The 13,437-nt window shown below is 44.5% G+C and overlaps 1 protein-coding gene across 5 annotated transcripts in view; it reads left to right on the top strand.

Moving 5' to 3' along the window:
- The first annotated feature begins 920 nt into the window (after positions 1 to 920).
- arhgef6 (Rac/Cdc42 guanine nucleotide exchange factor (GEF) 6) overlaps positions 921 to 13,437 on the top strand; it is a 42,111-nt gene continuing 29,594 nt past the window's right edge. For 2 of the 5 annotated variants that reach the window (XM_010901470.5, XM_010901473.5), the window contains exons 1-8: positions 921 to 1,578; positions 2,952 to 3,035; positions 7,255 to 7,339; positions 12,214 to 12,332; positions 12,580 to 12,784; positions 12,906 to 12,958; positions 13,074 to 13,168; positions 13,310 to 13,405. In XM_010901470.5, the coding sequence (XP_010899772.2) occupies positions 1,414 to 1,578; positions 2,952 to 3,035; positions 7,255 to 7,339; positions 12,214 to 12,332; positions 12,580 to 12,784; positions 12,906 to 12,958; positions 13,074 to 13,168; positions 13,310 to 13,405 (902 nt within the window). In that variant the 5' untranslated portion in view covers positions 921 to 1,413. Of the gene's footprint in view, positions 1,579 to 1,952; positions 2,042 to 2,951; positions 3,036 to 7,254; positions 7,340 to 12,213; positions 12,333 to 12,579; positions 12,785 to 12,905; positions 12,959 to 13,073; positions 13,169 to 13,309; positions 13,406 to 13,437 lie in introns of those variants that run through there. The other 3 variants (XM_010901469.5, XM_010901471.5, XM_020045917.3) reach the window with 2 other exon arrangements.

Consider the following 13,437-nt stretch of genomic DNA (forward strand, 5'->3'; position numbering starts at 1 on the left):
TTTTTTGCCAGGGGAAACCGGAGGGTTCGGTCATCAAAAAAAATTATACAAACGTAAAGACGTGTCAAGACCACTGATTTGTATTTTCTTTGTTTCAGGGTGAGTGAGCCTTCTGGAACCATTGCTGTTTCAAACCTTTGTTGGGCCATGTTGATGCGGGTCTATCACACAGAACTCAAACGGGTATGTCTACAAATCATTGATCAATAGTTTTAATATCTTGTGCCTGCAAACTCCCCTGTGATTAAATGTATGACCTATAAGAGACCCTCCATTCAATTCCAGATGGCTGTGCTGAACAAGTGCCCACTCCAAGAAGGAAACCAGGTTGGGAGGCTGCTGCATGAACTGAATCCATGCAGGCAAAATACTGTAATTAATGTACTGTGTAAAAAAATAAAGTGCATACTTGAATATTTGTCTGAAGTGATGGTTAGTCACTTGGGTGCTCCAGCATTATAGTGCACAACAGCAAAATGACTTTCTCATTAATGGAAACCAGAAACATGTTAGACAGTTTTATTTTTTAAATTTTAAGCAAGAACTGACAAATGCTACGAGTCTTAGTTCCTATAACACTTAGCGGCACAACTGTATACGTTTCTTTCTCCATTTTACCAAGAGGGGATTTTCAGAATCGTCTCAAATGTTTTGTTTCGTGTAGGCTTACAAGATCTCGCGATATTTGATAACCGTGTAAATAGAGGTTGAATTTCTGGCTAAACATGATAAAATGCGTATTTGTAGAGGTCTCTTCAAGCAGATACGTTGAATAACATCAGTTGGTCCTGACCACGTTTTCACGGTAAATCCTACACAAAACCGACCTTTTGGAAGCAATTCAAATGTGATAAAAAAAAAATTGTGGTGAAATAATTGTCTTCCAGTGTCTCGTTTTCGCCGCTAGGTGATAGAGATTATGATGCGTCGACTATTTCAGTCTTGTGAACTGCGCAGTGCACGATTTGAACTGATTGTGCCCTGTACTTTTGGTGCGATTACTGTTTGGTAGGTGCTCCACAAAGTTATTTTTGAGGTAAAGAAGCTTACGGTCTCCTTCCCGCGTGAAGCACTGCATAGGCATATCTCACATTTATTATGGAATGTTTCCCTTTCCAAATATGGTGGCGCTAATCAGATTGTTTCCTGGGGTTCTAGGGGAATTTGAGGCACCAAGTACACAACCTTAGAAAACTAGTATTCATTCCATGGCATGGAAACGTGTAAAAAATGCAAAGGATGATAAAGGTACAGTGCTTGACATTAACCAGTAGGGGTACCCCGTACTAATGTACAACTAACGGCGTATTTGCAAGCAGAAGTGCAATACGGATGTGGGTTACATTTCTATACTGAGTTGTGGAACTTGGCGCCTTTGTTGGGGATGTATAATAAGGAGGATTAATTGGAGCAATGAACCCAGAGGAGCAGACGGTTACGTGGCTAATATCGTTAGGGGTGCTTAATTCACCCAAGAAAAACATAGCTGACCCAGAGGAATTTCTCAAAACATCTCTGAAAGATGGGGTCGTCTTGTGCAAACTCATGGAGCGTCTCGTGCCCGGCTCAGTTACTAAGGTAAGATCAACGGAAACAGTTATCAAAGCTATATTTTAACAGTTTGTTATAACGGAAGAAGTTACGTTCATCAAGTCAGCAATGCTTTTGAACCGTGAGAAAAACACTGGCAACGCCTCTGGGGGCGAATGGGTTGAAGGGGTGTTAGATGACATGGTCAATCTTAAATGAAAACTACTGCACCATTATAAGTCACATTTGTTTAATATATTTGGTTGGAGAATAAAGAGCAACTTTAATATAGGCCATTATCACTAGCAAGATCGCTGAAGTAGTTAAAGGTTGACTTCCTGTGGGGGGGAAAAGTGTTCCGCATTCTCAAGATGACGAAACATCTTGAACAGTTAAGTCTAAAAAGAACTTAAGTTTCAAAACACGCATCTTAATGTTGATAGACGTTGTACTATGCGAAACTTTCGTTTACCTACGCCAGATGCGTTTGCAATTTCCACCTATTGTTTATGTAAGTCACATGTGATGGGGAGTTAGTGCTGCATGATTAGTGTATTTTAATATATATGTGTGTGTATATATAAATGTGTGTGTGTACATATATATATGTACTAATATGTATCTTTTCATGAGGACCAATTTATAAGACATCTGTAAAAGTCACTGTAAGCAAGTGGGAGACGGGATCTTTCAAGTTATAAACAGCAGAGCTATTTCCCAGCTCCCCATGAGACTGACTCGGATGACCAGTTGTCTCCATCCACACTTTAACTCGTTAAAAAATTCAGGGTTGGTTGATGGTTAACAAACTGCGACAACCACTGAAAGAGGATTGTAAACAGATTAGTGTTCAGACCCAATAAGACCGCTTTTGTTAAATATTGTTCCTAAACCGTATTGATAAATACTGTTTAGTTACTCCATTGAACTACATATTCCCATATAGTCTGGGACAATTCGAAGCATGGATGATATTATAAACGAGTTACCGATATTGCTATTTGCAAGCCAGAGTCAACTGGGTTTAGCTTTTTGCGCGTTACAAATCCACCTCTTACTTTGACCGTACCATTAGAACGATAACAGTAGTTTATCCTTAAGAATATGTTTATTGTGGTGTTTCTGACACATGGGACAGAAATACAGTTAATTTAGTAGCGTCACTTCCTTCCCAAAGACTTGCTTCCTGGGACGACTGCTCCCTTTAGCGGGTGGTGGGTTTGTGCATGAAGGGGACCGCCGCAGAAAGAATCCAGTTACTTTGTAAACTGTTAGGTAGGCCAACATTCTGAAGGATACAGTCGATTGTTAGTTTGTTTGTTTTACAATTTCGGTTGTCATCTCCGTCAACGCCTATAGCTATAGCATTGATATCTCCGAGGTAGGCTGTCTTTATATATTTATTTTATGTCTGTTTTTAGTACTGTCAGGATCCGAGAAACGAAGCTGACTGCATCGCCAATATCAAGGAGTTTTTGAGAGGATGTACAACCCTGAAAGTGGAGGTAAGTTAAAGAGAGGTTGATAATAGATGTTTATTCTTTTAAATGGCACTTTCCCTTTTTATTGTGTTTGTGGTTGTGGGACACTTTGACTGGGTTGGTTGCTGAATTCTTGCTTCTAGGCGTTAGAATAGTTTCATACAAACCACGTTAAATTTGCTAGGATTTTCACATGGTTACACAATAATACTCATCAAATCAACACCGATTTCCTTGAACTAAACCATAACTCTAGTTGCATTGTTTTGCTGTGGTTTCAGCAAAGTCGTTTTTCCTCTGTAGTGGAGGCAGTATGTTTATGTCGCGTCTGTTGACTGCATGTGTAGTCTGTGCTCCTCAGTCAACCCCACAACACAGACAGGGTCCCAACGGACACTGTTTCTGACTTAAGACTCACAGCATTTGACACCACAGCTTCATTCTATCCTTTTTTAACAAGATAAAATATGCTCCCATCCCCCGCAGTAGGAAGTGACATTGAGAGTTGCGTCTGCATTTATTATTGCGCGTTCTGCATGTTCCTAACTAGTACCTCCCTCAGGCCTGACTTAGTGCCATGCATTGGCAGGTAATGTAGACCGCAGCCCATGTGTACAGACATACCTCTGCTCAACGTAGGTACTATTGAGGTGCCGTATTGAGAGCATTTGCAGGCTGGCGAGACGTCTTGCATGTGTGAATGAAGAGCGTCAGCATTTACAGTTCTATGTTGTCAGGGTGTCAACGTTCGGTTATGGTGCCTTGGAGATGTCTTGACGGCGTGCCAATGCTCTCCAAACGGCGAGTTCCCCTCGTGCATTTTGGTATGTGTGCCTTAGGGGTCCGTACTTACTAGGAAGACCGTGAATGAAGTCCTTTCTGATTAATTTGACCTTCTGATTGGTTATTTTGTATTGCTGAAATGACAGTTTATGGGACTTCCATAGTGACGACGGTGTATTTATGCCGCTGAGAGTTGCTACTTGTTGCTGCTGCAGGTCCCAGGTTGGCGTATTCCTGTAATCACTGGATGGTGTGGTTGTAATGGAAAGGCCATTGTTTGCATGGGAGACGTGCAGAAGAATGTATTAAAATCCTACAGTTTGACCGTTCCAGTTGAATTCCTAGAGTTTGACCGCTCCAGTCGAATTCCTAGAGTTTTGACCGCTCCAGTCGAATTCCTAGAGTTTGACCGCTCCAGTCGAATTCCTAGAGTTTGACCGCTCCAGTCGAATTCCTAGAGTTTGACCGCTCCAGTCGAATTCCTAGAGTTTGACCGCTCCAGTCGAATTCCTAGAGTTTGACCGCTCCAGTCGAATTCCTGGAGTTTGACCGCTCCAGTCGAATTCCTGGAGTTTGACCGCTCCAGTCGAATTCCTGGAGTTTGACCGCTCCAGTCGAATTCCTGGAGTTTGACCGCTCCAGTCGAATTCCTGGAGTTTGACCGCTCCAGTCGAATTCCTGGAGTTTGACCGCTCCAGTCGAATTCCTGGAGTTTGACCGCTCCAGTCGAATTCCTGGAGTTTGACCGCTCCAGTCGAATTCCTGGAGTTTGACCGCTCCAGTCGAATTCCTGGAGTTTGACCGCTCCAGTCGAATTCCTGGAGTTTGACCGCTCCAGTCGAATTCCTGGAGTTTGACCGCTCCAGTCGAATTCCTGGAGTTTGACCGCTCCAGTCGAATTCCTGGAGTTTGACCGCTCCAGTCGAATTCCTGGAGTTTGACCGCTCCAGTCGAATTCCTGGAGTTTGACCGCTCCAGTCGAATTCCTGGAGTTTGAGGAATTCAACTGGAGCTGTCAAACTGTAGGATTTTCAGTGGTGGTTGTGAATATTTAGATTTGTTCACGTTGCCACTATGCATTTGCTGTCTTTAGATTATAGGTCAGCTGCTCTAATCACTGGGCAGTCTGCTGTCCTTTTTACTAATTATGGATTATTTCACTTATCTGGTTGTGTAACAGCAGAATAAAATAACAGTAGAATAGAAAAAATGCTGATTATGGATTCTCAAACCGAAAAACCGGTTCAGCAATGGGTTCGTGGAATCACTTCAGTGTTGTTGCTATGGAAAGCCCTTAGGCCCCAGTTGTCTCCTATAAAAGCTTCATCTTTATCTGACACTCATTCTGAAGAATTTCTTGCCTAATAAATGTACATGACTATGTCACTAACTCCTCAAACCTGATTCCTTGGTTAGACTGACTGATAAATCAACTAAATTGAGCCATGGGATGATTTCTGTCAGAACAGAGGGTCAGAACCTCATGATTTCTGTCAGGACAGAAGGTCAGAACCTCACGATTTCTGTCAGTACGGATGGTCAGAGCCTCATGATTTCTGTCAGGACAGATGGTCAGAGCTTCATGATTTCTGTCAGGACAGATGGTCAGAGCTTCATGATTTCTGTCAGGACGGATGGTCAGAGCTTCATGATTTCTGTCAGGACGGATGGTCAGAGCTTCATGATTTCTGTCAGGACGGATGGTCAAAGCCTAAGGATTTCTGTCAGGGCGGATGGTTAGAGGGTCAGAACCTCATGATTTCTGTCAGGACGGATGGTCATAGGATCAGAACCTCATGATTGTGATTTAATAATATGTTCACTGCACCTAATCCCACAAATATTGTACTTGAAAATAAAAATCATACCTTGACTACTTAAAGTCCCCAAATATTGTACAATATGTGCCCATATCATCAACACCTCTGGCTTCCAAAGACGAGAAGTAAAAAAAAAAAAAATCAATAACAACCATCCACAGAAAAATATTTGAGGACAGAAACAAGAACAGAGCCCTTGTTGCTTCCCTTCCAGGTCCAAACCCACATTAATAATGAATCAGGTCTAATTTATTGGGCTGTCCTTCCTTATGCAGTGAACCGCCTGATGCTGTGCTCTGTCAGTGGTGCCCCCACACCCGGACCTTTATAAATAGCACTTTCTGGTATTGCATCACATACCTTGGTTTGTTTAAGGAATAGTAATTGAATCAACCAGACTTTCTTCTGCAATTGAAGTGGTTCGGGAGGAGAAACGCTGGCTGGCCTTTGTTTTGAGTGGTTCCATCTGCCTCCATGCAGCCATCCCACATCTCCTCCATAATTAGAGTCTTTGTGGCGATGCAGTAGCTCACGGCAGTGAGGATTTGGAAGAGCCCCTGTAAACTGTGTCATCTGGACATTTCCCGGAGCGTTGCAGTTCAGCCCTGCCTGCGGTCTGGTCAGTGATGTGACGCTAAAACCCTCTCTCGGCCTCTCGCTTTTAACCACAGCTAAAACATTCACATGTGTCGTGTGACTGGACAAAGAGAGCAGTAACACAACTTTCACTTCTGCTCTGGGATGCAGAATGAGGAAGCAGCAGCCGGAGAGCTTAAGGGCTAACTTGACATGTTATAGTCAACTACACGGTATAGCAAAATAAATGCAGCAGGGTTCTGCAGTATTATGTTATTTTAACATACATCTGTTGTTAGATACAATTAGAACATTCTGCTCTGGTCCTACTCCGGCTTTTCTTTTTGTCCGGGCAAGTTACTTTCACGTGTCAAATCTTTACTTCATATGTCATATTAGTTTAGGTTGTGAGTCACGGGTCCAGTGTTGTTTTCCAGGCTTAAATTCTCCATTGAATATATTCCACAAGCAGCATATTTATTTATGTCAATACCACAAGCTCCTCCAGTAATTTCGTAAGGGCCGTGTTCCGTCTTCCATTTTGATATGGTTGGCAGAGAACCGAATGTGTCATTGTAACCTTTTCAAAGCTGAATTGTTGCCCATGCTGCACCCCCCCCTCCCTGACTACATGGTGAACCAATGCCTCATGCTCTGCTACCCAAACTCTATATTTAAGATGTTTTATTTAAAATGTGTAACCTTAGTCGCTTCAGGAAAGAGGAGAGTTCGCTGTCTGTGAGTCTGGAGACGTAGAGCGAGTGTGTTCGTTGTGCATAATATGGTAAATGAGGAGAGAACAGACTGTTTCCTCGACAAAACCATTAGGCCATGAAAGATATAGGTCACGTCAACATGTCTGTCTTTTTCCTCTTGTCATCGGGCTTGGAGATAGAAATGTCTAAAATAATCCAACATCTCTGTTCATCTCTGTTATCAGTGAACACCCTCTCTGATGGTTTTTGACCTATTTCACTTCCTCTGCTGTTTTTAGTCAGTCATATGAGCAGCCAGACATTTCGTTTCAGAGTTGAAAGCGTGTTCTTTGTCTGTTCTCCTGCCAGGGCTTTGAACCAGAGTGCCTGTACACTGGGGAGAACTTTAACAAGGTCCTGACCACTCTGCTGGGAGTCAACTTTGCCACCCAAGGTAAGTGTCTGATTATTTAGCTCTGCCGTGGGCATATTCAAGTGCATTCAAAGCTACAAAACAGTCTGATGGACATGCACTGCGAAACAGTCTGATGGAAATGCACTGCGAAACAGTCTGATGGAAATGCACTGCGAAACAGTCTGATGGAAATGCACTGCGAAACAGTCTGATGGAAATGCACTGCGAAACAGTCTGATGGACATGCACTGCGAAACAGTCTGATGGACATGCACTGCGAAACAGTCTGATGGACATGCACTGCGAAACAGTCTGATGGACATGCACTGCGAAACAGTCTGATGGACATGCACTGCGAAACAGTCTGATGGACATGCACTGCGAAACAGTCTGATGGACATGCACTGCGAAACAGTCTGATGGACATGCACTGCGAAACAGTCTGATGGACATGCACTGCGAAACAGTCTGATGGACATGCACTGCGAAACAGTCTGATGGACATGCACTGCGAAACAGTCTGATGGACATGCACTGCGAAACAGTCTGATGGACATGCACTGCGAAACAGTCTGATGGACATGCACTGCGAAACAGTCTGATGGACATGTAAAAGTCACTGTTTACCTAAATGTTCCCTGACCCACCACATCACCCTCAATTGCCTCAATAATGAATAACAATGATGATAAAACATATTTCAATTATATATCAACTACCATTTTACTCAACAAAATGTAATCAGTGCATATAAACACAGAAATCATGTTTCCTTTCCATATTTAAATGGAGAAATAATTAATAAAAGAGAAATAAACCATATTAATGCCCCATGTCATATTGCTTGATAAGCTTACTAAAAAGCAAGAGATATATGTATATATGATCACATATGAGTATTTATATTATGTCACGGTATCTTTGCTATTCATGAGCAGTTAGATCAGCAATGTTTGGCTTAACTCAACATTTTTGTATGTCAACAGTTACAGTTAGCTTAATAGTTTGCCAGAATGAGCAGTCTTCAAGATGGACCCAAAAATGTTAGGCGACATTGATGAAGCTGGTTACTATGAATAGATATTTGGTCGCTGCCAACTACGATGCCCAGCGCAGGAATTGACTTGGTCATATGATTTGCAAACAACTGCATTATCTTACATTTCTGCCTGCAAGATTGTAAACGTTGTAGCCCGCCAAACAAGGGTTTTAGTCCCACAGTGTTTACTTCATTACCATATGGTGGAATACTATAATCAGTGATGTGTGTGAGTTTGTTTGTATGACTAATCTGTCCTCTGCTCTTATGCGCTGTAAGCTCTCCTAGCTAAGTACAGTGATTCATTTTACAACTACTTGTTATTGTCCGCAGTGCCTAGGCTCCAAATGACCACCTTGGCGTTTGAGATCCTCTCTGGTGTGTGTGCATGCCTGTGTGGTCCTCAGGGGAAGTGACCCCAGGCTTGTGGGTGGAAGGTTGTGCTCTCCACAGGCAGCACACAGGGGCCCGGGTTTGGGTCTAAGGGACAGATGTTCTGTTGACTCGTGGCGTCTAATGGAAAGCGGTGGAATGGCGTTGTAAATGGTTGAGGAAAGCAACTGGAGAAACAAAACCAGCGGGGCTGGCGGCGAACAAACTGAAACGGGTGGTACAGCAGAAATACTTTGCGTGGTTTTGTTCGTTTCGTGAGCGTTCTCAAAAGAACACACAACCAGGGACATTGAAACATCTCAACAAGGATCTTGCTTTTCAATACCGCCTGGGAGCTTGTAGAGAATAGTTCCATAGACTGCTTCCATCCCAATGCCCTACGACCGCAGCTAACAGTCAACATGGGAAGAGGCGCTCACAGGAGTCCTCCCTGTTGGAACTAGTCTTTCTGTCAGTCAGACAGTTCTGAAGGTCTGTGCCCTCCACAAGCTAAGAAGGGACACCTGCTACAAAGGGGACAAGGAGGCAATTAACCTCCAGCAGGGCTGCAGCTGGGTCTGATTGGGCAGTTACCCACACGGCAGGCAGGGCTGCAGCTGGGTCTAATGTATCCGATTGCTCTGTAACCACACAGTGGGTGGGGGCTGCAGAGAGCAAAGTCTTTTCGACAGAGGTCCTGTCACCGCTAGCGTCCAGCAGGTGATTATTCCTGGTCAGAATGGACCTCTGGTTAAAGGGTGGAGGAGAAGGGTACCATGTTGTCTTAATACTCACAATCTAAGCTAGGTCATACGGAACGAACAGCCCATTGCACTTGACAAAATGTGTTGGACAGGCAGTTCATTTCTACAGGGGGACACTTTCATTCTTCCTTACTAGACTACCTGCACATAATTGTAAAGACACTTCGGTTAATTTAACTATTGAAAGGTACAGTATTGTTGTTTAATGTGACATGAACAGTCATGGTCTTTTCACCTGATTGTCAGTCAGATAACATCAGAATGTAGTTTTCTTTGCACATTTGTCAAAAAGAATTTCAGCCTCAAAACGAGGCAGTGTGTATCAGCCTACGTTCCTTCTCTTGGAAAATGGCATTGGAGTGAGCCATGTGTTTTAGCCCATATATCTGATGCTGTGTGGCCAGAAATACTACATGCTGTCAGAAACATGGGCTTTGCATACAGGACAGTGGGGTACAGTTTGTGCTTGCTGGATGCTTGTTTTGAGTTGAATGCGTGTTTTTATTTTCGTTGTAATGTTGCTTAGCTATGTTTGCCAGGCCCTCACATTACAGTTTCTGTTAGTGTTTGTTGCCAGTTTGACATTCGGTTATTGTCCTGTTCAGAAAGCGTGGCTGCTCTAGACCACAGCAGGATGGCTGGACTGAAGGTCTTCTCTCCCAGGGAGGTGCTCCACTTTATATTCAGATCCGGTGGGGTCTAAGAGTGCAACAGTCCCTCGCTGCTCTTCTAAAAGTCTAGTGCTGTTGATTTGGGCTGCATTAGTCACAAGCTCTTTAATATGATCTTGAAGGGGTGTCCCGTGTTTCTCCTGCTTGTGACCATTTCACAGATGGCACTGTCTGAGAAGAGAGAGGGACAGACTCGACCTGTGTGGATTTCTGTCTGCTTGTGGGAACGTTCCAAGCTGCTTCCTACAGATCATAACTTGCCTGGGCGTCTCACTGTGTGTGTTGAGACATGTGGAATCCATGAGACATCCCTGTCGTATGTAGGTCTGAGTTCAGGCCGGCCACACCCACGTCTGCTGTACTGTGTGCTCATCCTTTACAGATGGGGAAACGAGGACGGAACTTGGATGCTTTACCATGAAGGGAATTCACTTTTTTAGCTAGTTTCAAAATAATGGTGTTGTGTTGTCCTTTATTTGTGTTTGCATTCAATGCTTTACCTTGTTGAAAATGATCACTTGAGTTAAATAAAATGTGTAAAATGGTGAGGTTACTGAGCAGCTGCTTTAGAAAAGCGTTAGCTGGACAGACAACCGTCTGCTGGCATTCATGACACGCTGGAAAGTGACTGCATGGGAGGATTGGCTGTGGCCTATCGACATCAGTCCAGGTATTGATCTGGTATTGATCTGGTATTGATCTGGTGGTGTTCGCCCAGCTGTTAACGACAGCTGTGTCCATGGAGTTGGTAGGTTTAGCGGACTGTGGCAAGAGACATGCTGTGGCTAAAACACTCATCTCATCTTTGGGTTTGGATAACAAGAAAAGTCTACATCATTGTGCCTGCAAGGATGTTCTCTGTGAATTCTATTTCTAATATTTTTTTTGGCCAGCTTCGTCCAGTCCACTGACCAACATTTGTCACTTTTTCCTAGGCCGTCCTGAACGTTTCTTTCCAGTTTTAGTCCGGGTGTCCCACAATGCTTTGCTCCTGTCTGGGAATTCTGAGGCATGTTTAGAAGTCACGTCTTAGAAGACCGTTCTGATGTTTGATGTGGTAATTCTACATTGTGCCGGTGAGCGGAACGGCGTGCGCCGGTGAGCGGAACGGCGTGCGCCGGTGGGCGGAATGGCGTGCGCCGGTGGGAGAGTATCTGAGGTGGGCCAGTCAGTTTGGCTCAGCAGACATCTGAGGGTTCGGTAGAAAAAGAACTTCGGCATCCCATCAAGCTTTTAGCCCTGACTGAACTGCGCTGCACGTTTACAGTGTCGTCCATGTAATGTCAGCTGAAGCACTACTGAAGTATATATGAGAGGGAATAAAGGAGAGGACCACGTCTTTGTCATCTGCTACGTAATGCGGTTGTATAAGTGAAGCAGTGATTTTGAGGTTGGATTATGAGAGTGCTAATCATTATCACAATGAATGATTCATTGTGTAATTTATAGTTTTTATTATTAACCTTTGTTTAACCATGGAGGAAAGCTCATATAGTACTTTTTCTTTAGTAGAGGTCTGGTCAAGAAGGCAGGCTAAACTAATACGACATAAAATACCATCGACACATTAACAACCAGACGCAGCTTAAAAATTTTACCCTTTGTAGTCATGCATCAGAGTTGTAAAGCTACTCAGTGGCACAAACATATTCAGGTTCAGGTAGATTGTTGGCTCTTCCTTGTCTGGTGCCCAATAGGAGAACGCAGTTATGGTCTTGTCAACAATGACTCTCACATGTCCCTGTCATAAACCGGACGTGATTAAAACGGGAGAGGAGGCGTGGCGGAGACCTTTCTGGAAGTATGATGGGACCATGTGACCTGCAGCAGACAAACTGTCTGGGCAGCACTGGGCTCTGAGTCCATTCTATTTGCATTGCGCAGCTCAGGTTTATCAGTGAGTGTTCTGAAAATGGACTCCGATTCTGAGACATTTTGTTCTCGTCGGCACACAGCCGGTTGCGTAGCCCTCATCTAAGTTTTATGAGCCATATCAGTTATGTTGGCCCTAATGCTACACGCTGGCTCCTAATGAAAAATTCAGCGCGTGTTTGTCTTCCTCCACAGACTGCGGCACAGAGAGGTCATGTCCCCAGGCTGTCGCCTCTGCTCCTAGTCAGTCCACCTCCACACACGCCCTGTCCTCGTCCAGATCCAGGTCCCTGCGGAGGCAATCGAAGGCAGCGGTACGACCCAGAGACAAACACACACACACACACACGCACACACGCCTTGTCAAGAGTCGTCTCAAGTATGAAACTGAAACAGAAATAGACCTAAGTGGAACTCCTTTGTATCAGGTGCTGATAAACAGTAATTACACATCAATGTACGTTGTTGTACACTCGGCTCATGAATGCATAATTAATCAACACTTCCTGATTGGTCGGGTGGCATGTCGGTCCGTAACGGACAAGTGTTCTTCCCAACCAGGAGATGGCGGAGAATGGCGGGGCCGGCCTGGTCCTGGTCAAGGCGCGTTTCCAATTCAAGCAGAACAACGAGGATGAGCTGTCGTTCAACAAGGGCGACCTGATCAGCGTGTTTCGCCAGGAGGAGGGCGGTTGGTGGGAGGGCTCGCTCAACGGCAAGACCGGATGGTTTCCCAGCAACTACGTCCGTGAGGTCAAGCCGTGTGGTGAGTAGGGCTGTTCCAAGAGAGCCGGTGTGAAGCCACGTCAAAGACAGCCACTATGAGCGTTTGTGCTTAGAGATGCATTAGGACTTCTAACCCAGGTCTCCTTCCCTGTCGTCTGCAGATAAACCTGTGTCTCCAAAAGCAACTCAGCTGACCAAGAACTACTACAGTGTGGTGAGTGGGTCCTCTCTCCTGATGTCCACAGGGACCTGCCCGGAGCTTTACTCTGGGGGCAAGTGGAGGACATGTCAGCCTAGCCGGGTCTTAATGGGTTGTGGGTCTTTATCAGGTGGTGCAGGACATCTTGGAGCATGAACGGGAATTTGTGAAAGAGCTGCAGACTGTACTGGGCTGTTACCTACGACCCCTCCAGGCCAGCGACAAGTAAGATCCAGGGAGAACTATGGGGGAGTTTAGGGGGAGTCTTTCCACATACTGTGTTCAGTCATGCACCGTTGTTTTGAAGGGGTTTGTCTCTTCTAGACATTATAACATGGATGTTTTCTGGCCTCTGTGGTGTTACAGGCTGAGCAGTTCAGACACAAGCATGTTGACTGGTAATCTGGAGGACATCCTCACCTTCCAACAGGGTCTTGTTCTGGCTCTGGAGGAATGTACCAAGTAAGACTGTCTGTCTGTGTGAATATCTGTCT

The sequence above is a fragment of the Esox lucius genome, chromosome 4 (assembly GCF_011004845.1).
Source record: "Esox lucius isolate fEsoLuc1 chromosome 4, fEsoLuc1.pri, whole genome shotgun sequence".
Classification (NCBI taxonomy): domain Eukaryota; kingdom Metazoa; phylum Chordata; class Actinopteri; order Esociformes; family Esocidae; genus Esox; species Esox lucius.